The sequence below is a fragment of the Biomphalaria glabrata genome, chromosome 16 (assembly GCF_947242115.1).
Source record: "Biomphalaria glabrata chromosome 16, xgBioGlab47.1, whole genome shotgun sequence".
Classification (NCBI taxonomy): Eukaryota; Metazoa; Mollusca; class Gastropoda; family Planorbidae; genus Biomphalaria; species Biomphalaria glabrata.
The window spans coordinates 11,721,240-11,748,844 of NC_074726.1; the positions used below are offsets into that span (position 1 = coordinate 11,721,240).

At 36.2% G+C, this 27,605-nt stretch overlaps 1 protein-coding gene across 4 annotated transcripts in view; it reads right to left on the reverse strand.

Annotated features, from left to right (window-relative positions):
- LOC106057244 (multiple epidermal growth factor-like domains protein 10) overlaps positions 1-27,605 on the reverse strand; it is a 62,802-nt gene that overhangs the window by 11,200 nt on the left and 23,997 nt on the right. For 3 of the 4 annotated variants that reach the window (XM_056013638.1, XM_056013637.1, XM_056013640.1), the window contains 12 exons: positions 27,168-27,302; positions 24,883-24,981; positions 22,046-22,144; positions 19,410-19,511; positions 17,798-17,899; positions 17,598-17,699; positions 12,238-12,330; positions 10,483-10,581; positions 8,803-8,901; positions 4,569-4,655; positions 3,238-3,339; positions 1,379-1,480 (listed from right to left, as the gene is read on the reverse strand). In XM_056013638.1, coding sequence (XP_055869613.1) covers positions 1,379-1,480; positions 3,238-3,339; positions 4,569-4,655; positions 8,803-8,901; positions 10,483-10,581; positions 12,238-12,330; positions 17,598-17,699; positions 17,798-17,899; positions 19,410-19,511; positions 22,046-22,144; positions 24,883-24,981; positions 27,168-27,302 — 1,221 coding nt within the window. The remainder of the gene's footprint in view (positions 1-1,378; positions 1,481-3,237; positions 3,340-4,568; positions 4,656-8,802; positions 8,902-10,482; positions 10,582-12,237; positions 12,331-17,597; positions 17,700-17,797; positions 17,900-19,409; positions 19,512-22,045; positions 22,145-24,882; positions 24,982-27,167; positions 27,303-27,605) is intronic. The other variant, XM_056013639.1, reaches the window with a different exon arrangement.

Consider the following 27,605-nt stretch of genomic DNA (forward strand, 5'->3'; position numbering starts at 1 on the left):
CTTCTACAAGGAGTTCCATTGTTTTGTGTAGCTTAGACACACTCTTGGGCTCTCCCACTACTGACTTGAGTCCCTTATAGATAATAAATGGGCTCAACTTTGTCAGGCTTTTCCCCTCCTCTGTGCATCTAACCACCAGAAATGATGGCCAGGTGGCACAGCTTTTTGGGACCTCCTCTTTTTTATCGTCAATTCGACGTTTCTTGCCCAGACATAGGTCTGGGGCAAGTAGTTTTGTGTGTGTTTTTTTGTCCATATATATTTTGGTTAATTCGGCACCTGTGCTCCCCACCCGCCATCGAGTCCAACAAGGGGACGGGCCATTCGGATGTCCAGAATGAGCCCGCCAGGGCTACACAGGTGCTATACTCAGTCAGCTGCTACATCGGACATGTGTCCGATACAGCAGCTCCCTGAATGACCCTCCAGCCACCGCCCTCCAGCATAGGTCGACGGCATGACCAGCCGGTTGACCCAGAGCGGGCCATCTGGGTCTCAGGTCTAGGGGAACTTGGAGCCAAAGTATTGTGTTGTTGTGGTTTATCCTCAGATAGCCACCACTCAAACACCAGGATCTCTTTATCCCCCCTTACCCGTCGCAGTCCACGGCAAACGGACTGGTCTAGGACGTAGTGAGAATTTAAAGTTAAGGAGACAGTGTGATGATCAATGAAGGCAGACTTAGGAAAAGAGGAGGCAGACACAATGATAGAAAAGAAGTAGGGCACTTTTGAGCTCCAAAAGTGCTAAGGAAAGAGGAGCGCAGTTTAACGTCATGTCTCGGGACGAAGAATGTTTGTTACACACCGCCTAAAATAGAGTGAAGATCATAGCGCACTGAAAATAATTATGGAGCAAATCAGATGCCAATAACAAAACAAGATAATACATTGATGAGCTTATACACACGTGCGATTACCAAACGTTACAATTAGTAAACCTTTACCTAAGTTAACCTTTTACTTAGTAATTCTTTAAAGTGAACCTTTACATAAGTGAACTTAAACTTATGTGAACATTCACTAAAGTGAACTTTTATTTAAGCGAACGTTTAATTAACTGAGCTTTTACCTCACTGAACTTTTTTCCAAAGTGAATTAAAAAAAAAATGAACATTGCTCAAACTGAACTTTTTCCAAAGTAAACTTCTACCCGAATGACCTTTCCTTTAGGATAGAGTATAGCAAAAGTCCATTTCCTAGGAAGCCAAAAATGGCTGACACGTGCTGTGTGTGTGTGTACCTTGAGAGCTGATGTCACCCAATTGCAATTTTTTGTTTCCTTTTACTCTAAACCTTTTGTCTTTTCTATTCTCGACACAACACTTTGACAAGTTCTATTCCATGTTTAAAAATAGCATGTCACTGTCCGTACTTACTCCCAGTGCAGTCTGCTAAGTAATAGCCTGGTAAACATCCTTCAAGGCACTCGCCTGTTTCTTTGTGACAGTTACCATCAGCACCACACATCAAAGGACAGGCTGAAAAAATTGTAACAGTTTCTAGTACAAATAGACACGACAGAAACTTGTGATAATAAAACAACAAGCATGGGAAGCGTGGTCGAGAGGCTAAGTACGCTTCCTAGGCAGGGGGCTAGAGATTCGATACCCGACTCGGGCAGAGTTGTGTTTAATGAGCACCTAAAGGCAGCACGGAAAACCTTCTCCCAGATACTCCTTAAACCCCCCAACTACTCCACAAATGAGAATTGACCAGAGCGCTATAAGCATGAAAGTAGCGCTATATAAAAGCTATAATTATTATAATTTCATGCATTGATTTTAAAAGATTTGAACTCCGATTTTTCTTATTTAATAAGCGCTATCTTGACTTTTCTTTGTTTATACTGGATTTGATCCACAAAGTAAAACTTTCGTAAGATTTTTTAAAAGATCCAAGCAATGGTATTCTAACACTTTAGCATCACCTAAACGCGAAAGCGAAACCGAAACTGCTTGCAAGTGCAACCCAGTGAATCGGCGTATCGAATTGGACTGGGCTAAGCAAAACATTCTCTCAAACCTCGCCATCTGCTACGTTCATCAATCTAGTACCGAGGTACATTCAGAGGAGGCTATGGTTGTTTTTCAGGGTATCCATCTACCCTTTGGTCATTGCGCATAGGACACCCCGCTGAGACCGCCACTGCAGATAAACCAAAAATACCACCAGAAAGCAAATTTTCGTGGCTTGTGATGTGAATAAAATTATGACGTCAAACGACGCGCGTTAAGCATCAGACTTACAATGTACATCATTAAATGTATAGAAATTAATTGAAAATAAAATAAATGAGAAATGGACGAGCTCTCATCCAAATCGCAAGAAAGATGACGCTTACTATAAGCTATCCCGACAAGACCAACGTCTAATCTTTCGACTCAGGACCGGACACAACAGAATGCGACAACACATGTACCGGAAGCTCAAAATTGGAACCAGTGAAATCTGCCCATGTGGAGTATCACCAGAGAATGCCGACCTTGTCCTCCAAAACTGCTTTTTTTTTACCAAGAGCCCCGTATAAGACACTGGCCCCAAAACACCCCAATAGAAAGAAAACTATATGGAGAGCTCCCTGATTTGGAAACCACAGCGCAGTTCATCTCATGTATTGGTCTAGTCATCTGAACACTCCAACATAACAATGAGAACAAAGAAGAAGAAAAATGTATATGCCCTGGTGAATAAGCAACCTAAAAGCACTTCCATTGTAGGTCAACCTCGCTTTCTATTACTTGAGAAATGGTCATACAACTTAATAATGCATGTAGAAAAAGGACAAAGCAGTATGGGTACATGTTTTCAGATTTGGCTAATATAACATATTACATTCAACATATAGATATATGGATATAGAGATATTATATAAACTAAGAGAGATAGATAAGAGACAGAGAGAGAGAGAAAAAGAGATAATTATTAAAGAATGACGATGGTTACTAGTGGGAGTTGATTACTGTGGTCATTGTTCCAAGTAATTGCATCACAGTGCTTTGGGTTACTTTGGCATGGCGTCATAAAGCAATAGGGGATGTAGCATCACGGGCAAGATATCGAAATATGAAACTTGAACAATACTGTAGGTCAAATGGCATAACATCAAACGGCAAATATGTCAAAGTGACAGCGTCACAGGGCGAAGGTTCGAACGACATAGCAAAAGAATGTCAATGTGTTAAAGTGGAAGTAGGTCAATGTGTTTGAATGTTTAAAAAAACAAACAATAATTTACCATCTTTGCATTCTTTGCCGTATTTTCTGCTTCCACACGTCAGTCGACAGTAGCCGTAGATTTTATCACATCTAAGTGTATTGTTGCAAATGTTACGACAATCTAAACAAAAAAAAATAGATAAGTAGATAGATAGATACATAGATACATACATACATAGATACATTAAAAGATACATACATACATTCATACATACATACATACACACACACATGCATACATACATACATACACACAAATATACATTCATACAAACATACATACATACATACATACATACATACATACACACAAACATACATTCATACAAACATGCATACATACATACATACATACATACATACGAACATACATGCATACATACGAACATACATACATTCATACAAACATACATACACACGAACATACATACATACATACGAACATACATACACACGAACATACATACATACGAACATACATACATTCATACATACATACATACATTCATACAAACACACATGCATACATACATATATACAAACATACATACATACAAACATACATACATATATATATATATATATATATATATATATATATATATATATATATATATATATATATATATATATATATATATATATATATATATACAAACATACAAACATACATACATAAATACATACATATATATATATATACAAACATACAAACATACATACATAAATACATACATATATATATATATACAAACATACAAACATACATACATACATACATACATACATACATAAACACCTACAATGCAATACATACAGCGTACGTACATAAAAACATATATAGCTGGCTAAACAAAGATATCAAATTGACCTCTCTCTTAGAACTAAGCTGCTGACCGGGAAAAAAATGGAAGAATTTTTTATCGAGACCGTTGGTTATAGAGGGCTTCAACACTGACCTACAAAGCCACAACTTGTGGGCCGTTTAGACCAATAGCTCGTTGACACGCCGTACAGACCTGTGACGTGTCAACGAGCTATTGGTCTAAACTGCCCACAGGTTGCGACGTTCAGGCCTTCTGTAACGATTTGTCACGTTTTAGATAGACGACCTGTGACAGCACGCCTGCGACATATGATGATGAATATCTCTAAACTAAAGTACGCATTTCTGTTCATAACATTTGTAGTCATAATTAATAATAATAATGGGAAATACTGCATTCCTAATTAATCTTCGGATTCAAGGACAAGCCTTATAATAATAATGATAATAATAATAATAAGAGAATGAATATTAGTTCGTTTATCACGTTTTAATAATAATAATAGGAAAAAAGGTGTTCTTACTTTGTTTACAGTTACCATAGTAACCAGGTTGACATATTGTACACTCTCCAGAATCGTTTCTGCAAACCTCACAGGCTCTGTCACACTCTGAACAAACAAAATTTAGATGTCTCTTTCGTAATCATTACGTTTCAGTACGTAGATTGGTTGTTCCATTTTTTTTTTTACATTATCTCTATTCAACTTATACCTTCGTGGAAACTAAAGCCTAAAACATTCAGGGTGGAAAGCTAAAAAAACCCGGATCTCTAAAACGGCTCTAACGATTTTCCTAGAAAGTTGACAGTTGATGTACGTCGTTGGGAAGAGAATTACTAGCTAGTTGGCCACACTGGGAAAAACTCTAGTTTGACAATTATATTTTATGTAGGATACTGAAATAAATAAAAATTTGTTTAATAAAGTAAATATAATTTTGCGCAACTTCTTCTACGTCTAGACTCTAGATCAGGGGTGGGCAACCTTTTTCTGTCGAGGGCCGCATTTTTTTTTAATTTAGGAATGGGAGGCCGCATATATATATATATATAATAGGTATTTACAACATAGAAAAATACGCTAGCTAACTGTCTTTTATTTTGTATGTATACTGTATTAAACATTTTACATCTTTTTTACACTACCAATTGAGGAATTACATAAAGCTTTTTGCGATTTCTGATACTAATTTTACGAATATTTTTTCTTTTTTTTTGTTATAGTCTTTTTATATCAGAATACTTTATCTCAACAATTTAGCTGTACGGTTGTACTTAATGTGTGAAGTCTTTAACTGTTTAAACTCGTGCATAATGCTCCGCAACTGTAGTGGAACTAGCTTACTAGTTCTTATCCTAGTGACTGCTGTCAAATTACAGCGAGTCAGCATCGACCTGTTCTTAAATTGATTTATTTGCAAACAAAATAGAAATTCTTGTTCACATATGTATGTGGACCAAAATAATTTTAAAAGTTTAGCAGCGAGTTTTCAAGTGTGGAAATACAGCTTCTGGCACCCATGAAACTCCCTCGGAAGAACTGACTGGAACTGCTCTTTCAGGTCATAATTTGCTTGGAGGTATTTCCTCTGGACCTGAATCAGCTGCTGTAATAGATGATGAAATGAGGATATTGAAAACTGGTTTCAAGTTCTGGACGTCTTACAATTAGCTTCAAATTCCAAAAGTTGTGTACTTTTCAACCATTTTACCAGAAATAGTTTCACCTTTTAGCAAAGGAAAATGACAAAACCTGTGTTCACTTTCATGCCTGTAGAAACGGGAAAGCTTTGCTTGAAAAGATGCACATACATTTCACGTGCAAGCAACACATTACAATACGTACGATGAAAAACAAGAAGTCTGTCTTCCACTACTCATTAGAAATATTACTAACAAAGTTACTGTCAATGTCACTCAAGGAACATAGCAATTACTTCCTTGAGGTCCCATATTTTTCTCAATACTTGCCCATGTAATATAATGTTTTGTTTTCACATCTTCAAGTACTTCTTGGAACTGCCTTTGGTTAAGTCCCCTAGCTCAGATAAGTTTGATCGCTGAAATAATTGGTTCAATTACATATTTGATATTTAATGCAGCTTTGTGCAAACTTTCCCGAGTACAGTGTATAGTTGGGATATTGTTCTTTAATGTTTTAAAAACCTGTTTTACTCAGTCAAAGCACGGGCTCCATCAGTTGATACACTCGCCTTCTTGTTCCAAGCGAACATAACGCTTTCTACACATTTCTTCATAGAATTGAATAAATACTGACCTGACTTTGTGTCTTTGACTGACTGTTTCGAAATATTGCCAATAAGCAATAATCTTCATTTGCTTTAAACTTTTTAGAAGGACAAGCAGAGACAATGTTTCTTTAGCCTCTTCATCAGAAGTGATAAGAAGATAATTGTAATTATTACATTTTTTATATATTAGTAATTTTTTTTTATGTTTAATCTTATTACACACTTGATTTCTTTAGGTTTCAGCAGGCCGCATAAAACACTCTTGTGAGGCGCATTAAGCACGCGGCCGTAATTTGCCCACCCCATGCTCTAGATCAATAAATGGAATAGCATATACTTTAGAAAATTTATAACCTTACCTTCATCTAATTACGTTTCATTCTTTAGAGGATTAACAATTTTTTTTTTAAATCAAATAAATACAAACTACTAAGAGAAAAATACATTTCTCTATAAGTTGTATAAAGGAGATATAATTTTCTTTTAAAAAAAGTATTTTATAAGTCTTTCTTGTTTATATTTGAGAACAGAATTGGAATTGGCATTTGATTAATAAAAGTATAAGTAAAGTTCCCCCTTTCCCTTGAGATCTATGGGGCAGATGATGTGAAGGTCATCTGTTTCTGTGGCCCACGGTTAGCGAAGGTCTCATGAGGCGAGCACATTGTGGCTTAACTTTTCCTTGCCTAATGTTAGGTACCCTACACATGTTTAGGAGTTAAAATTAAAAATCTCCGTCTTCACCAGGATTCGAACCTGGGACCCCCGGTTCAGCAGCCAAGCGCCTTACCGCTCAGCCACAGGGCCTCCTTTTGATAAATGGTCAGCTCTGATTTACAACAAGGAACATGTTGACTAAACTACTTTATATGTTATAGAGCTCAAAATAATTATTTAAAAACTAACTGTACCTTTGTTGTAAATACGTGATCATCCGGCTACTGCTATCCTCATTTCAGTCTAATGTTACGTATCGAGAGAAGATCGGGAAAAAACATCGCTAATTTAGGGTCAGGAGGCTTCAGAAAGCATTGATCTTGCAACTATCCCTCTGTCCACGGTTCATAACCGTATTCTGTGTTAAGGTTAACAAACTTAACAAGTGGCATAACTTAGGGAGGGGGGGGTGCTGGTAAGCCACTGATCTTAAAGCTATTAGGTGATAGCTTGAGACTTGATTTTAAGACCGACATGTTAGGGCTAAATCGCCATTAATTAAATTATAGCCTTTATATAGCGCTACTTTCATGCTTATAGCATGCTCAGAGCGCTTTGGTCCAATCTCATTTGTGGACCAGTGGGGGGAGAAGGTATCTGGGAAACAGTATTTCTGTGCTACCTTTAGGCGCTCAGTAAACACACCTCTGCTCGAGTCGGTGTTGAATCTCGAGCCCCTTTCATAGGTAACCAAACCAAGCCAAGTTCAAGCGTACTTAGTCTCTCGAGCACGCTTCCCACACACTTGAAGACCCGTTCAATCTGTAGATTCACTGCCTCAGCTTCAGTCTATCATCACAAAGGGATTTAAATAAACTTGATGATGGAGAGGCTGTTTACTGGCAAGAGAGACTCTTCACCCTCAGTTGCTTGCCATTGGTGGTAGCAAGTATAACGCTGCCAAGTAGATGCTTCACACCGCCATCTTGCAGCTATTCTTCTATCCTTCTCCTCGAGAAGTCAGTCCGAATGGATGAAGCTGTATAAGCTAATCTTCATTGGACTAGGCGCTATAAGCGCATTGGACTAGGCGCTTTTTTGAAGTCTCTTGACACATGTGACAGATTTTTTAAAGTACCCCAGGCTAGACAGAGCTAATTATCATTCCCTAACACAGAACTGCATCTAAAGCCAGATTTGGAAAAATATGTATTGTCTGTTTGTACAGCATTTCACGAGGCTACGCAGTCTGAGCTGCGACCTACATATTTTGCCCCATTCATCGCAGACATAATCATAGCCGGCGGTGGTTGATGTTCTTCCTTCACCGCTAGCCTCTTTCATTGGCAGTGGATTTTCTTCTGGTCTCAAATGTGTATCCCTCAGCCTTTATAAGAAGCCTCCAGCTGTCTCTTTAGGGAGCCGCCTTCTGCCAGGTGCTCCATTCGATGTCGGCGTTTAGGTTGGTCGTGAGAGCGATTGGGGGGGGGGGAGGGATAGCAGTGTCCAGAAATGGATTATACAACATGTGCGACACACCATCCCTTTATCTGAGGACCAGGCAAGTGCCCATAAGAAGAACATTCGAAGGACGTAATCATCTTCTTTTAATAAGTAACGTTTGTATTGTATATGAGATGGTCGACACAAGTCTTTTAAGATAGCTAACCCTATAACAGATTTTTGTTTCACTAAATATAGATGATATAAAATATAATGTAAGTTTGTTTTAATATGTCCTTTGAAAAGATTGAAATATAGAAACATAAGGAACACGAATATGGACACACAAAAAAAACAACACTTATCTTAAATATGACAGAAATGTTAACATAAACAAAATCAAACCTTTCACGCAATTTTCTCCGTAGAATTGCGCGGCGCAGCCAAAGTTACATCGTCCTGTTACCCTGTCACATGACTCGTCCTTGCCACAGTTGATACATTCTGAAGAACACACTTTTGAAAATAAACTTCAAGACTCTCTAGTCAAAAGTGAACATTTTAATTTTTTTTTTTTTTTATAAATCTCACGGCTTTATTTTGCAAAGTTTATTTTGATTTCAAGAGTTCAGTGGTCCCAGATATGTAGATAGAACTGAGATATTGACTAACCAAAGTTAAATAGCATTTTATTATGTTCTTGTTTGGTGGTTGTTATTTTTTTTTTTTTGTAATAAACCTAAATACTTTGCTTAACATCTAAATTATTTCGCCTATAGGGGTAAGGTCATTACAAGCGATTCTTAAAAGACTTATATAGGTTACACAAAGCATGCTTTTCAAAATGCAAGGAATTAATTATAATTTTGTTTTCACTTTAGCATTTGTAAATTAATTTTATTTAGTTGTTAAATATATATATATATATATTATTCGTAAAGGAAGGTACGTCGACATTTTGCATGTAACAAGCGAATCCTACACGTTTTATGTACATGTAAAAATAGAAATGGTATCATGGTGGCCGAGTTGTAAAATGCTTGATCTGGGAACAGAAGAATCTTGAGTTCGAATACTGAATTCTGGAGAATCCTTAGACTTTGGAATTAGCGATTTTAGGAAACCACCTGCTGAGTCGGAGCAACTCTAACGGGTATGTGATATACGATTGGTCGGTTTGCTGGCCCATGACCCTCTTTTAACCGTCTGCCTTAAAAAATAGATGAACTTTTATTCATCGGTCAACATTGATCGTACGGTCCTACAGTGATATCTTTTAAATAGACATAGATATGGATTGATTTGAAGGATAGTGGCGATGGTAATAAATATACACAAAACGTGCTATATATATATATATTTATTTTATTTTTATCTCCATTATATCATTCACTGATTTATATGTAAATGGTGCTTGCTAAGACACAGTTATTATAAAGATTCGCAGCATGAACATATTAACCAAAAAAAAAAAAAAAAAATTGCAAGATTTCTATTTCTTAAAAACACATTTGCATTTTTTTTGTTTCATTTTATCTAAACTTGGAAATAGTTACTTAAATGCGTGTGTAACAAAATTTAAAAAAAAAGAAATTTATAGTTCACTTCGCAACTCGCGATTGTGGACACTACTGAGAGCAGATGTTTATATATATATATATATATATATATATATATATATATATATATATTTACTTATTTATTTATTTATTTATTTATTATTGAAAACACCAAATATCTTTTAAGGATCATTAATAAAGTATGTTTGTGTGTGTTTGCTTTGTGGGAGTTTTTTTGTCTTCAGTTTCTAACTGGTTTTGTGGGTATGAAGGTCACAAAATGGAGCCTTTTAAATGTTTTGATGTTGAATTGAGAATTCGAGAAAAGGGAGAGATTGTATTCAAGACTTTTTTGTTGGGAAGGAGGTGGACAAAGTGAGGAGGAAGCACACACACATACAAGTTTGTAATTTTGATTGTTTTGTAATCCCATAGTTATTTCCCCTTAGTTGAGATGTACACTTTATATATATATATATATATATATATATATATATATATTATATTAGATCTGTTCTATGCTTACTTAGCGAGCAGTTTCTGCTGTAAAATCCAGACTTGCACTGTTCACATTCTTCTGTTATTTGATGACACGCTGAGAGTCCACCACAAACTGATGGACATCCTGCGCGCCAGAATAAAAACAAAATCTACATGTTATTGATTTATCATGAAGCTAGGCGGATGAGTGGTAACGCGCTTGGCTTACGTCTTGATCCTAGGTTCGAATCCTAGTGAAGACTTGGATTTTTCATTTTGGGATCATTAGGGCGCCTTTGAGTCGACCAACTCTAATGGGTACCTGACATTAGTTGGGAAAAATTAAAGGCAGTTGATCGATGATCTGGCAACATGACACCCTCGTTAACAAGGGTCCACACAAACAGATCTGCTCTATAGAAAGCTTTGGTGAAAGGTTTACTTAAATTAACTTCCATTGATTTATGCTTCATTGAAGTCGCTTTATACTTTGGACGTTATGCTTACTAGTCAATTCAATTATCTCTGAATTTTAAAATGCTCATTATGGCACATTTAGAACAGTCGAAAAATGTCCAAAATATCACAATTTTACTTTTACCTTAACCCATCCTTTAGTCTGTTGGACCATTGGGGCACCATGCAAGATTCATCAACCGTCTTTCTCCACTCCATTGTCTTTTGCCTTAGTTAGAACCTCTTTCCTGGTCCATTCTTTTATGTTGTTCTCCCATCGCTTTCTCTGTCTGCCTTTTCTTCTTTTTCCTGGTACTTTTCCCTAAAGGAAGCTCTTTGCGAGCTCCGAAGACCTTGTAATATGGCCATAGATTTTTAGCTTGCGTTTTTTTTTACGATAGTTAGCAGGTCATCATGGGGTCCAATCGTTGCAATAACGCTGTCTATAATCTCTTGTTTTGTGATGCGGTCTTTATATGCGAGACCTAGGATCCTTCTGTAGCATCTCAATTCCATTGCTAGGATCCTCCTCTCTAGCTCTGCAGTCAGCGTCCAAGACTCACAACTGTATAAAAATGTGGCCATGACCAGGGAGCGTATCAGTCTGATTTTGGTGCCAAGGGCTAAGCCTTTGTCTAGAAAAGGCTGCTGTGAACTGTGCAATTCGGGCCAGTAGTTCAGGTTTTGTTCGCTCATCTGAGGCGATAGCTCCGAGGTAATTGAAGCTGCTAATACTAGTCAATTTTTCACCTCCAATACTGATGCCCCTTTTAAAGCTCTGTTGGCTTTTGGTCATAATTTGTTTTTCAGCATTTATTTGCATACCATTTGCTGCGGAAGTCTTGTCATTGCGCATCACCAAGTCAGCTAGTTCTTCTTCTGTCCCTGCTAGGCCATCAATGGCATCTGCAAAGTGCATGCTAGTAACTTCTTCCTCCAATGCTTACAGTACCTTCGTACTGTATCACATGTATGTATCACATGTATGTATCGCATGCATAAGAATCAAAATGCTAAGATAATGATAACTCACGAAAACTATTAGAACGATAAAAGTAGCCAACACGTGACTAACAACAAGTTAATGACCACTCACGCATCATTAAATAATAATAGAGATAATGATAGCTCAGGTGTTACAAGACTACTAAAAACACAATGATAGTTAACTGAGTCTAAAAATGATAAAGATAATGATACTCATCACGAATGATAAAGAGAATGAGTAGTCACACCGACACACGCCAAGTATAACAATACCAAATCAAAGTCATGTGCCCAAGTGAACACAGACACGGATTGAACATTTCTCAAGGAGACTGCCTTCGGGAAAGAATCTACCTACTTTTAACGCAGTCAGTGCCCGTGTAACCAGGGCTGCAGCCTTTACCGCACTTCGCATCTTGGTCGCAGCGTTGTCGACATCTTAATGGACAATCTGCAACAATATAGAACAGTGGTTGGCAAACTTTTTAAAGAAGAGGGCTAAATACTAAAAAAAAAAAAAAAAAGTTTTGGCGGGCCTATATAAAATACTATAAAGAATAATAATAATAAAAATAATAATAATAATCAATAAAAATAATAATTTACCAAAATAATAATAATAATAAAAATAATAATAATAATTAATAAAAATAATAATATACCAAAATAATAATAATAATAATAATCAATAAAAATAATAATTTACCAAAATAATAATAATAATAATAATAATAATAATATATTATAAATAATAATAATAATATACTATAAATAATAATAATATACTATAAATATTAATAATATAATATAACAAATAAATAATAATAAAACTAATAAAAATAATAATATAATATAAATAGTAATATTAATTTGATATTAATTTAATAGAAAACAATATAAAAGAAATAATAATAGAAATAATAATAATAATAATAATAATAATAATATTACAAAACTGTAGATTTTAATCGTCCTGCCTGCTGCTCATTATTGACATCGCAATACCACAATCTCATAATTTAAAAAAAACTGAGCTGGAAAAACAACGAAAATATGGGAACCTTGGCTTGGAGATTAAGCGTTTATGGAAATGATCTAAAACAACAATATACCCCATTGTTATATCAACCGAGGGGATAATAACAACGGACCTCACAGGCTCACAGATACCGTCAAGGCCCTAGGCAGGGCCGGTCTTAGGCCACTGCAACCTACGCGGTCGCAGTGGGCCCCGCGCTCTCATAGGCCCCGCGCTAATTCTATGTGTAAATATTAAATTGCAAAATGTAAACGAAAAATTCATGGAAATGTCCTGCATTTATTAAAATCTCCTGAAAACTCATAAAAATGTCCTGAAAAATAGACGAAATTGTCATATGTGGGTGTCTTTTATTATGGAAGATGCCAAACCTACGTGCGATAGAAAAAGGCTTTGTAAGCTTTCATAAAATGTAATAATCGGACGAATTTTTACCTTAACCGAAAGTTCCAATAGCATATTTACTTTTATAGTCATTAGCTTATAAATATGCCATAGGTTGCAAGGTTCGTAAAGTAATGTCAATTTGATCGCTATTTTGTACTTAGTAAAGAATGAATAAAATGCAAAGTTGAATTTTTTTCTAATACACAATCTTAATTTTTACTTATCATCCTTATTGCCACCCAGACTAGGCCCGCGCAATCAGTTTCGCATAGGGCCGCGCATTCGTTAGGACCGGCCCTGGCCCTAGGCATTCCTAGGAACATTCTCGTTGCCTGTCAGAGGGCGGTACTTCTGCAGACCTGCCACACCACCAGAAAAATCCACGGTGGAAACTGTTAAAGGGACTACGATGAGTTTTGTTTCCCTTTAACGGAAGTCGACCCTGGCTTCACCAGAGAATGAATATTCGTTCTTTTCTAACGTAATAATAATAATAATAATATCAATAATAATAATATAATATTAATATAATAATAATAATAATAATGTAAATAATAATAAAAAATAATATAAATAATAAAAATAATAATATAGTATTAATAGTAATAATAATATAAGGTAAATAAAAATATTATAATATAAATAATTATAATAATACTACATAAACAGATTTGTGTATCACACTTATTGATCTCAACGTTAGCTGATGCGGTGTAGCAAAACTAAGAGTTCAACTGGTTGTCAGAGGCAGAAGCGGCCTTAGTAGGACGATGAGTGGGGGACCAGTCCCAGACCCTGGGTTTGAGGGGGGAAACACGATATTTTTATGATCTATTTTAATTAGGCCTATTATTCTCTAGTTTGTTGATTTCTCATGCGAATTGTTACTGCCTCATTAGTTACGTTGATTAAAGGCCAATAAATACTGAGGACAAAATGTTACAAGTAAAACAATACGTGCAACATGAATTACAATACAGTCTGTACTGTAGTCACAACGGCTAATGGTGCAGTACCTACGTAAGGTACTAGATGTATGTTTTGTAACAATAAATAAGTCCTACAGCTTTAGAAACGGACAAGACCGTTAAGGTTATAAGGTAGTATGGGGTAGGGTACAAATAGTCTACGCCCACGGCTCACGGGACCGCGCAAGACACACGCACGTGGCCCCGCGAATATAACACTGGGCCCGGGCCTCGCGTACTGCTAATTCCGCCTCTCGTTAGAGGAGACCTTTTATAGGTCAGTGTAGTGCTTATATTGATAACCACTTCCGGCAATGACAACTTAACGGAACAATAATTTAAAATATTGGAGTTTGATTAAGCTGTAGGCCTTGTTTCACAACTTCCATTCACAATTTGTTTTATTAGGATGTAGGCCTTGTTTCACAACTTCCATTCACAATTTGTTTTATTAGGATGTAGGCCTTGTTTCACAACTTCCATTCACAATTTGTTTGATTAAGCTGTAGGCCTTGTTTCACAACTTCCATTCACATTTTGTTTTATTAAGCTGTAGGCCTTGTTTCACAACTTCTATTCACATTTTGTTTTCTTTCGGCATACGTCATGGATGTATCAAGAGTGTCACTGTGTTTAGCATTGACAAGAAATTTGTCTTTACAAATGGCTCCGACTACATAAGTCATGGATGTATCGAGAGTGTCACTGTGTTTAGCATTGACAAGAAATGTGTCTTTACAAATGGCTCCGACTACATAAGTCATGGATGTATCGAGAGTGTCACTGTGTTTAGCATTGACAAGAAATGTGTCTATATTGTTATGACTTTGCCATGCGCACCGCCATCCAAGATAGTGCAGAAAGAAGGTGCGCACTATCAGTGACCAGACAAGTCGGATGTTGACATAAGAGACTAACGATTTCCGCCCAAGGAGAGAGCCAATATGGAGATGTTGTACTCAAGGCAGATGCCCCTTTGTGTTTGTCATGTCTCCATGTAAATAAACGTCTATGTCCTCGTTGAGTTGCCTCACTTAAGTTATTACAATATAAATGGCTCCGACTACATAAGTCATGGATGTATCAAGAGTGTCAATGTGTTTAGCATTGACAAGAAATGTGTCTTTACAAATGGCTCCGACTACATAAGTCATGGATGTATCAAGAGTGTCAATGTGTTTAGCATTGACAAGAAATGTGTCTAGATAAATGGCTCCGACTACATTCCAAATTAGACACGGTCAGTCTTTAAGATTTATGAAATGGTACATCTAAGCCTGGTCATCTTTCAAAATGGACGTTCTGAATTAACACTACGTTTTTGTAATTGACATTTTCGATTTGAAAAGTTTTACGAACAAACACAGCGAGATAAAGAATAAACATCAACTTAACAATTACTTGTCTGAATAACGTTTGACGAACAGCGTAACTGTTTACAGCGCTTGTTCAAATGTCAATCATCCGAAGTTATCTAAAATTATTTTTAAAACAGACCAAAACAAACAATTTGATTACGAAATGTCTGTATTGGGGCGTTACGGGCAAAACTTTACTATACCAGTTAAGGATTTCCCCAATAGAACCCTAATTAGGAAAAACAAAACAACATAATATTACAAACAAAACGGATTCAAAGCAAAATTTAACTTTAACATAATTTATATTAAATTTTAAAACATCATACTATAGTTGGTTATTTTATAATAAAGAATCAATCCTAATGATTCTGGAGTAATTAGGGAAATCCCACTCCGGCTTAAAAAGCTGAAAGACGTTAACGGCCCAATAACTAAAATCCCACACAGATCCGTTAACATTTCATTAGGGGCGAATGCATTTACGGTTCCTTACCAATCGAGCCCTAATGAATCGGTACCTAATCGGGCCAATACCAGTATGTTTATTGGGTAGGTCTAGATCTAGAACTAAATCTAGAATACAGAATAGATATAGAAACTAGACTAGATATAAGAAGATAACTATTTCCTTAATAATTTATAGATGCAGTATTTGTTCAAATACATCTAGATCTAGATCTACACCTGGCCTCCATTTTGTCTAGTTTAGAGTGTTGTCAAGTGTGTAATGAGAATGTGTCATACTGCGCGTTATACATGTTGATTTTTTAAAAACTTTTAACTAAAACGAAGTTTGTATCAATATTCTTTTTTAAAAACAACAATTGAATAAATAATCCATTCCATGAGTTCGTTAAAAAATGGAAAATATATTTTACATTATTCCGTTGATACTTTTTCCATTGTGACCTTAGATGCAAATTTTTTGTACCAATGCGCAAATCTATGAATGAAGCTTGAGTTATTAATGAAGAATTCTTTTTTGAAAAAAAACTTACCTCCCTTGAAATTTTTCATTAAAAGGTGCTGTGTTTTTTTTAAAATCTGCTTCCATAGATAATTTTTAAAATTAAATGGTTCACGTTGCATCAGAACTTTGAATGATTTAAAATGTTTTTTATGTGCTCTTCTAGTTTCTGAGATCTAAACGGGACGGACGGACGGATGGACGGGCAGACAGGACACAGAAAATAATAGCGTCTTTCCCTTTCGGGGGGCCGCTAAAAAACAATAAATAAGAGCGTTTTATATAATACAAGTTAATAAGATAATAACATTAATAAATCTTCGTATCTTGTGGTATCAGGTCGTTCTATATTTTAACAGAATATTAACACGTACAAGTATCTTCTTTTAGCATTGGCGGTAACTGAACTGTGGTGGTTGATCATTTTGTGTTCTTCTTTATACTAAAAATATTGAAACCTGCATTTTTACCTGTCGGAGTGGACCACTTGGGGGGGGGGGGAGGGGGCCGACTTGGGTTTGTATATCCACACAAGCTTTCTTTATAGCAATGTTTAAAAATACATTTGTATATTACTTATGGTACTGTAGACCTTTTCTGGATATTTATATATATATATATTGTACTCTTTTAAAAAAATGGAGACGGCCTGAATTGTGCAAAATATTAATCAACGAGTCATTAGCCCGTACTTCATTAGTTCTGTGAGGCGCGGGCAGCATGCACCACGGCGTGGACTCGGTCAGGACATTTTTATGTGTTCCCACACTTTGCAGGTTTTTAGGGACTTTCCCCAGGGCTCAAAACCAAGATTCTTTCTATATCATTTTGAATAGCTGTAGAAATAGTTTAGCCTTTAGATAAAGTTCATAATTAGAATAGAACAAAGATAAACAACAAACAATGCAATGTTGGAAAACAGAGTGAAAAAATAAATTATGTAAAGATACAAAAGCGAATAAGGTTCTAACATTTTGTAACTCGAAGTGATCTTACTGTATTGACACCTTTCACCATAATACCCATCCTTACACCCCTTGTCACAGTTTCCAGTAACTTTATTACAAGTCACATTTGCACCACAGTTAACTGGGCAATCTGTAATTATGTCATTAAGAACACTATTATGACACTTGGAAATTACAAAAAAAAATTAACAAAATGTATATGACCTATTTTTTTTTAAGTACACTTACATTGTAGACACCTAGGCCCGTAGTATTTAGATTGACATCCGTCTAGACAGAGCCCACTCACAATTTCACATTTCTGAGTTCCCCCACATCTAAAATCACATGCTGAGTTTAAAATAGACATTAAGGTGATATTAAGACATTGAAAACAGAAATATATATATATATATAATATTGCTTATTTTATGATTTTTACAATTACTATTTGTTAGGTAAAATGATTAGACAATAAAATGACCAGGGGATGAAATGACCAGGGAATGAAATATATACATGGTTGCCGGTAATTTCATACCCGGTCATTTAATCCTCTGTTAATTTCACGGCCCGCTCTCTTTTCCTTCTCTCTTTCTCTCTCCATCTCTAAGGAACCCCCCCCCCCCACCCCAATGTGTTTTTCTTTTACCTGCGCATCGTAATTTCTCCCACATAGACTTTTAACTTTATTTGGAAACACCCTCTTCATAATGCGCTCCCAGCACATACACGCTCTTATATTTTGGGCCCGTTAATTTTAGTAGCACTTCTAATTGTCCGCTGAAAAAAGTTCTAAAGTACACACTGCCGTTCCCCTTTCTACATAGATCTTGGTGAGTTTTTTTTCTCTCTAAAAAAATAATATAATTTTTGTTAAACTAATTGTAATCGTCTATTTCAACCAGCTTTGAATGTAAAAATAAAATGACAAAAGATCTAGATTTTGAATGCAATTAAGATTTTTTTTTTTTTACAGTGTTACGAAATACCATTGTTTACTCTCTCTCTCTCTCTCTCTCTCTCTTACATCAAGTGCAAACTTATTTAAATCCCTTATTTACATCATTGTCACAGTCTTAGTTGACATTGCATGATCTAAAGTTCACGTCATGTTAAGAGTTTAAAAGACACGTGGAATTCCTGATGTAGAAAACAGGAAGTAGAATGAATAAAGTGAGACTTAGAGGTCAGTCAGTCAAGTTAAGCAGACAAGTGAAGTCAAGTTAGAAGTCAAGTGTTATTCTTTGGACCGTGTGGTCAAGTATATTTTAGTCCGGGATGGACAGTAGCGACTTAGAAAAGTCTGTAGTAACTTCAGTTAGAAAGTAACTTGTGGGCAGTTGTTGTCAGTGGTCTTTTGAGACATGTATTAGTTAATCTATATTTCTACACAGTGTTACCCGCTGAGATGCGGACGTGATTTGTAACTAACATATTGGATACTTTTGATACCGCTGTTATGCGGATAGGATTGTTTATTGTTTCTTGACTTGTAGCACTAACAAGGAGTGCAGTGTCTTATTATTATTATTATTGTAGTAAAATAAACTTCATGTTTGTCTGCTGAAACGGACTTAGGTCAGTTTATACTATTTGTCTTGTCACGCGTCAAGAGCACCTCAGGAAGCAAGAACTCAGTATTACACGACATTCGCATTCTGCAACCTTACGCCATTAAACCTGTCATTGACAATCATGTACAAATCAATCACATTATATTTACACCAAATGTAAACAAAATGTTTAACATTGACAATCATGTACAAATCAATCACATTATATTTACACCAAATGTAAACAAAATGTTTAGTTTATATATTTACATCAAACGCCAACTATATCTAGTCTATATACTTACTTGTAGTGCAAGAAAAATCATAAAATCCGTCCATACAACCATCTATACAATTCCCTTGTAGTTTATCGCATGAGAAATTGCCTCCACAGTTGATAGGGCATTCTGTGAAAGATGAGACATAACAGAAACATTTTAGTCATCTGTTCAATTATTTTCAAGTTAAACCAATGGCGTCTCTAAGTGCAGGAGTGGGGGTGCTGGACGCACCGGTCAACACCCAATGGGAATGTAGTGTGTTTAGTGTAAGAATATCACTTTGGAGAAAGAAGACCACTTTAAAAAGTAAATGAAACTAGATAACTTTACATGCTTATGCGTATTTAATAAAGAATCGAGTTTTATTTCCTTGTTATATCCTTTGTTGATATCGATACAAATGTCAAGTTCCATCCGGACAAGGGGAATGTGAATGTTGTCCTTCTATAAAGGAGATACATCGGTTATACTTACATGACACTTATTTCATATAAAAGTATTAATGAAAAAAAATTGTCTATCTGGGAAGCACCATATCAACGAACGCCAACCTAGACGATGAGGTTGACTTCCGTGTTGGTCGTGCTAGTGCTGCTTTTTGCAGACTTCAAGAAAAAATGTGGTAACGGAGAGGTACCCATTAGGTGCGTTGGTCCGCCGACCACATACCAGACACAGAAATCTTAAAGCTGTCCAACATGACAGTATCAATGCGACAGTAAAAAGGTCCCAACTTCAATGGGCGGGACATGTAGTCCACATGTACGGGGGGTTGTGTGCAGGAAGGCGCTCCCAGGAAGGCCAAAACAAGAGCTACAAAGATACTCTCAAGAGCTCCTTCAAAGAATGCGATATCGATATTCATGGCTGGGAAACACTAGCTCCTCGATCGCTCCTCATGGCGTGAAACTGTGAGTCTCGGTGTCTCAAGACATGAAGCAAAAAGAGTAGCCAGGGCGAAAGAGCGCAAAACCAACAAAAAGCTGAGAGAAGAAGCAGGTCTATCTGCAACTGACCTAACCCAACCATGCCACTTGTGCAGCCTGCTTTTTAAAGCAAGGATTGAACTTTACAGTCATCTTCGAGTCCATAGGAAATAAGAAATGTACTCATCTTTGACCACGAAGGAGGAGCTATATTAATGAAGTAAAAGAGGTACTATATTCAAAGTTTAAGAAACTAAATTTTTCAGTTAAGAGACGTGGTTTTGTCTTCTTATTAGAACCTCGGCACGTTAGCGAAAGGATCGACTCAAAATGTTTTTACGAAGAAGACATTTCAATGAGTCTACGCCAACGCGATTCTAGAGTCTACTGTCTTCGTACGTCAGTACGGACAAATTTCTCCCGACTAACGTTCCATAATACTCTTGACGTCTTTTGCGTGAACGAAACTTTAATTAAAAATTAAAAAAACTAGCAGTTGCACCAGAAATTAGCAAATATGATATCGGACTTAAAAAATATTTTCTAGTTTTTGCGAGTTAAATGGGACGGATGGACAGACAGACAGACGGACGGAAAAAGACAAATAATTGAGGCCTTTCACATTTTGGTGGCCGCTATAAAGCCAATAAAACAAAATTTGTTTCTAATTTAATCACATGAAATTAACAGAGACCAATCTTTAAAAAGACCACTGACTGACAATGGGCTATTGGTCTTAACTGGTTGCGACGTCGCAGATGAGTGTTTGGGCCTCGTATACCGATTGGTCTAGCCTTAACACGTGCAGCTTTGGCAAGAATAAGATCCATTCTAGATCTAGTCTTTGGTGTAACTAGAATCAAATGGTAAAGATTGGTACGTCATTATGACGATCTATCGCTCTAGGCGTGCATAGGACCGCGCTAAGCCTTTTTGTTTTTCAATTATGGATTTTATCTTGACATTTTCTAAACACCAACACTTTTTTTTTTTTTTTTGGCTTGGCAGCGTCAAATTATATCAGCACAAGGCTTCTTGAGGTTTGTTTCCACACATAGGCACACTGAAAGTGTTTGGACCATAGATGTTAGAATGTCAAATGTATAAGATGAGGCGCTGTGGCTGAGCGGTAAAGTGCTTGGCTTCCGAACCTGGCGTTCCTGGTTCGAATCCTGATGAAGACAGGGATTTTTATGTTGTGACTCTGAGTCCTCCCAGCTCTAATTAATACCTGACGTTAGTTGGGGAAGAGTAAAGGCGGTTGGTCGTTGTGTTGGCCACATGGTCCCCTCGTAAACCGTAGGCCACAGAAACATATGACCTTTACATCATCTGCCCTATAGTTCACAAGGTGTGTAAGGGGGAATCTTATAAGATAACATGTTCAATAATAGGCTTTCAATAATAGTTAGTTTGTGACTATAGGTGTAAATTTGATTAGTAGCACTGGCGTTGCGTGGCCCATATACTAGCGAATTTATTAATGTTTTATACAAATGCTTTCTATTTAGCAATCGTTATTCATCCAGTACAAATATTAGTCTTTGCATTTTAACTTCGCAAGATAAAATAACAAAACAAAAGACAAAAAAAAAAACTATTGACAAATTGGGTTCATTATTTTTACAGCGTGATGGACGGACAAACAGACAGACAGACTACACAAAAGAGGCTTATTCCCTCACGTAATCTGCAAAAAAAAAAACAACAACAAATGTTTCTATTAGTACTCACTGCCTTCGCAAGTAGGTCCCGTAAATCGAGGCAGGCAACTGTTGCACGTGCCATCTATCAGGCAGCCTTCTTTGGTGTCACATCCTTTACGGTCGCATTCTAGAAAGATATCACTACAACATTGTCACGCCCAATTAACTCTTTCTATCCGTAATTATTTACCACATTCTGGAGGAATCAACGTCGGTATCGTCAGTCAGGAGAGAAAGAGTTAACAGAACATTCTAAGTCTACAAGTGTTAGTTACACATCAATTTTAGAAACATTCTTTTCGAAATGTTAATAATACAGCTGACCAGGGGCGTAGCTCTGGTTGGGAGATGAGTGGGGAGAATTTGGAAAATCCCCATAAGGCCCCCCTCTTAAGGGAGGGGGCCCTTAAATGAGTGTTCGAAATATTTTTTTTTTTTTACATTTAATATTAAATATTACGCCAGTATCTCATGTCATGATGTGTATGTCAAAATGCAGGGGCCCTAAAGAGGTCAAGCCCCGTGCCCACAAATGAGGGAAAATCCCAAGTTACGCCACTGCAGTTCATTGTTAATAACCAGGCACTATTTAGCCGACGCACTCATTAACCTCGACACGGCGAGGATGAATACATTCGCTGCACATGACGGCTGCAAACACGTCTAGAAGTTCTCTGTTTTTCCCTTGCAGTCTGGCGTGGTGCCTAATACATCCCATGTATGTCTCTTGGACTGTGCAAATACGCCACCCAGAAGCTCTCTAGGCTGCGGACACTCTTGCAAGACATGTGAGGCGACAGATATCGACGTTAGTCCAGAATCGGGCAAAATCTGTACCTATAGGACACTTTCGCAGTCTGTGTCGTGCAATTTTAGTCTCTTTCGACCTTGTTAGGCTTCCACCAAAGATTGTCTTATTAGGGCGGCGCATATACTGCAAGATTACACCCTGGCTTTATCGGAAAAACAGTCGCAGTTTGTTGAAAGTTGAAACGCTCTCAGGGTCTGAAAAGCAGACACGGCTAACGTTCGTTCACCACCACCATATTAAAGGGATAATGATTGCTCAATTGCGCGTTTCTTTTGTAAGTGTACTACATTACAAGTAACAACGTATGCAAAAGTATTACAGACACCAGTTGCAATCGCTGAGCTATACTTTACTGTTATCTTTTTATATAATTCTCTTCATGGTCCAACCAAGCTGTACACCAAGATAAAATCACGGAAAAATAACTCTTTTATTTCTGCAAGTCGGACTAGAGTTACCCCAAGTAACTTTCGAGGCTACAGAAAAAACGGCTCAGAAAAAAAGAGGAGGGTGGGTGAGTTGGTGGGAGAACAAGTAATCTTTGTCTTTATACATTCTATACATTAGACTTCATTTATGTGTGTATTTTTTACACACGTCAATATCTGGTGTCATTAAAATAGTTGCATGTTTTTTCTGTAGCTTTGTTTTGCTTTTGCCCCGTCGAATCGCCCTTCGTTTCCTAACCATGGCCACCTCTTCACATATATTTCGTGGAGCCAACAGGTCTTTCAATGTAGTCCAAATCGCTGCATCTGGTAACTGTTTATTTCTATCAGTCGCATATTTCTGGGAAAATGTCATCGACGAAACTGTTGCTCTCGAACTTCGCAAGATGGATATAAGCTTGGGATAACTCAGGCGACGCCCTGTCCGTTGTTCTTACTCATGGATACACAGTCATACACTCTGCTCGACAATACGCTGCCTACATGAATACATCGGTAAATAGCTGCGTATGTTACGCCGTAGGTCGACTAGTGTACTGGTCAACATACCATATTGTACTAAACTGTACTGTCCTACACTCTAACTGAATTTTGTTTGATAAGGTCTCCACAAAGTCTGGTAATAAAAAACCAGGTCATGTCGGTCGACAAATTGAGAAAATCACATCATGGGTGATCTATACGCCGAGAATTCATATGCTTCCGTTCCCGATTGATCGTACCCTGTCACGCTAAGCAGCTAGCTAAACGCTGACTTCTGCCACATGTGTCGGCTTCATTCCCTTATAGTTCAACGTTAAATGTACATACTTTGAGTAGCAGCAACAACAAACGAGGATAACAACAGCGTGGACAAGAACAGCCACACAAAAAACAATCACAAAAAAATAGGATTATCATGTAAACACGACAACAACAACAACACAAAAAGACATCAAAAAATAATAACAAAAACACAGCAATATCAATAGAAAATAATAATAATAACCACTAGAATAACAACTTCACAATAATACAATAAAAAAACAATACTCATTAACAACAACAATGTCAAATACAAAACAACAATCACAACAACAAAAAATACAACAACAGCAACATCAACAATGACAACAAAAAACTATGCAACATTAACAATTGAAATGACAACAACAATGACAACAATGACAATGACACCAATAACAATTAAAACCATATTAACAACAACAATAAAAACAACACTAACAATAACAATGATAACAACAACAATGACAACAGCAGTAACAACAACAATAATAACAACACTGACAATAGCAATGATAACAACAACACTGACAACAGCAGTAAAAATAACAACAACTACATTAACCACAACAATGGCGACATTAACAACAACAAAAACAATCAAAACAACAGCAATTACAAGAACACACTAACAACAGCTACAAGGACAACAACAAAAACATTACAACAAAAGAACAAGCACACGGACAATAGCCAAAAACAACCGCCAAAGTAACAGGCAATTGCATTTTTTTTTAAATCACAAACACACATACACACACACACAAACATATTAATTTTTTATTTCAATAAATCACTAGAAGAGAAGAAAAAACAACTTACTGGTCAAACATTTTGGGTCGTAGTGTGTCTGTTTACACCCCCCTACACATGTACCATTGCGATAACAAGTAGTGTTATCTATACAGTTTGGGGAACAAGCTGAAACGAAATGTGTCATACAAAATAATATGTGAAGATTTAATAGTGAACAATGCTTTGATTGTGGTTCTCACTACAAGCCTATATCAGCTCACTCTGTCTGGCAAAATGTTTCGCCATTTTTTGTTTACCTATTTGTTATTCTTAGATCAAGTAGAAACCTTGACACAATTATTCATTGTACCTGACAAGACATACATCAATTAATTTTTTTTTTAAATTTTGCTTAATATCGAAATAAGGGTAATAATTGCTACTTAATTGAGAGAGGTTGATGTATATATGGATTTCATCCCATTATTACGTCTGGACCACGTATCTCTCCCATTTCCCATTCTCGTATCAAATTAAAATTGTGCATAATTATTCATAGTCTAATACAATACACGAATCAATCCAAAATTTAACCAATTAGTTAATCAATTATTACTAATTTATTGATTTAGTTTTATATAGCAGAACTGGAGTTAAGCGCTAAGTTATTTATTCAAAACGTGTCAGTTACGACCTGTACGGACTCAATAAAGCGAGAGTACAGAGCATAAATTATAAGTAACGATTTAAAAATAAGCAAAATACGTACAATGAAGAGCTCCGTCCGTAAAACTATATGTACCATAATGTAAAAGTTATTTCCCTTATTCCAACGCGAACAAAGTAATGAATAACCAATGATTAATTGACTCTTTATGTTTTTTTTTTTATTTTAATCATATTTTGTTAGGTTCAATAAATAATTTTTTTAAGCTTTAAAGTATCAATTTGATTGCTTGAGGGAGAAATACCGCTAACAATTATTTAATGGGACTAAACCCGACAAATGTAGCTATACCTGTGAATACTGAAGGATTTGTTTCCTTTGTTGGTATCGAACATAATGATCAATTACCAGTAACAATTGACTAATTGATTACTTTAAAACAAAAATTGATTCATGTCTTGTTTATGCCTATGAATAGTTGTTCGAATTTTTAACTTGATCCAAGAATGGGTGTGGGAGAAAAAACGTGTACACACTTTTACCAGACAGACAGACAATCAGATATACAGACAGACAGAGTTGATATAAGCTTTGTAGAAAAAAAACAACTCATTCCATTTACACTACATAATGATTTTAACGCGTGAGTTAAACAGATAATAATTTTATATTAAATGTTACACATGTTCATTAAATACATACTTTAAATACATATTAATTTTTTTTAAATGTGTCGTCGTTACTAAAAAAAAAAGGGGGGGGGGGTATCATATGTAAAAGGGATACAAGTGATACCCAGTAATAAGAATACAGAGTATCCTGCATCATATGTGGAAAAACATGCAGGACGCAGCTTGGTTTCGTATTTATGTGAAAGACTGTCCCCATTCTTAAGTTTCGGAATCGAAGACATTGTCATTGTTATTACTTTATTAATACAATGTATCTGTTGGTTACCCTGAGTTCCTTGGATGGAACCTGGGCCTTAACAGTAAATGATTAATTTTAATTAATTCCATAATTAATAATGTGCTTGTTTTTTTTCGTACAGCGCTGCAATAAGAAGTTATTGATAATCAGACGGAGTTTATGTGCAAAATTTCTGCTCCATATGTGGTATTGAAATGTTGTTAAAAAAAATTATTAAACTTTTTCATTTTTGACAAAGAAAGAAGTGTGATATTGTAAAATAAATTGATAAAGTTGCGATTACACTATCTGAGATTTGTACAATCTTCTGATAATCACTTTTCTCTCTTTCTCTCTTCTCTCTCCCTCTTAGTTTTGCCTATATTTTTATTAATATTTGACTCATATCTTTATGTATATATTTCTGTGCATTTAAAGAAAGAAAGAGAAACTTTGTACATTTAAAATTAAAATTCAAAACTCACAAAAGTTACCAACGTCTTTATTAATGTCTAACTTAGTTTGATACAGTACACACACACTCTACTTCCATTTTCATTGTTTTACATGTTATTATTTATACCACGAATCAATACACTGCATATTTCAAGTATTTTATAATTATCTATGACAAAATATTTACTTACGCTTGCATTGGCGTACTTTTGACATCTGTCCTTACCTCCCTTTTATACATCTAGATTCCCATTTTATTATTACACACTTAAAAAGCTTTTAATTTAAGCCCTGGCTTGCAATTTTAGATTAATATATGACCTCATACGTTCCTACTTACAAAAGTCACATGCAATAGGTCCGTACTTCCCAGGTGGGCACTCAAGACAGCGTCCGGCCAAGTTACAAAGGCTATTGTTACACGCTTTCGAGCAAGACGACTCACAGGCCAGGCCGTACTTCTGGTCAATGCAATCTGATTCAAAACGAATTATTGCAGTTTAAATCACACGCATCTTTATTTCTGACTTGGCATCCTATAGAAGGAATGGCCTTGCTAAACAATGATCATCTTGAACACCCGTACGTCAGCGGGTATTCCCGCGCGCATGTCTTCATTAAGTAGGGCCTAGAATATATAAACAGACCTTCGGGAACAGTTTGGTTATCGACTTCTACGTCTGGACTTATATCAGGGGTTCTCAACCCGTGGTTGATTGTAAAAAGGGGTCGCCGAGTGACGCCGAGATTAAAAGGTTGAGAACCGTTGCGTTATATG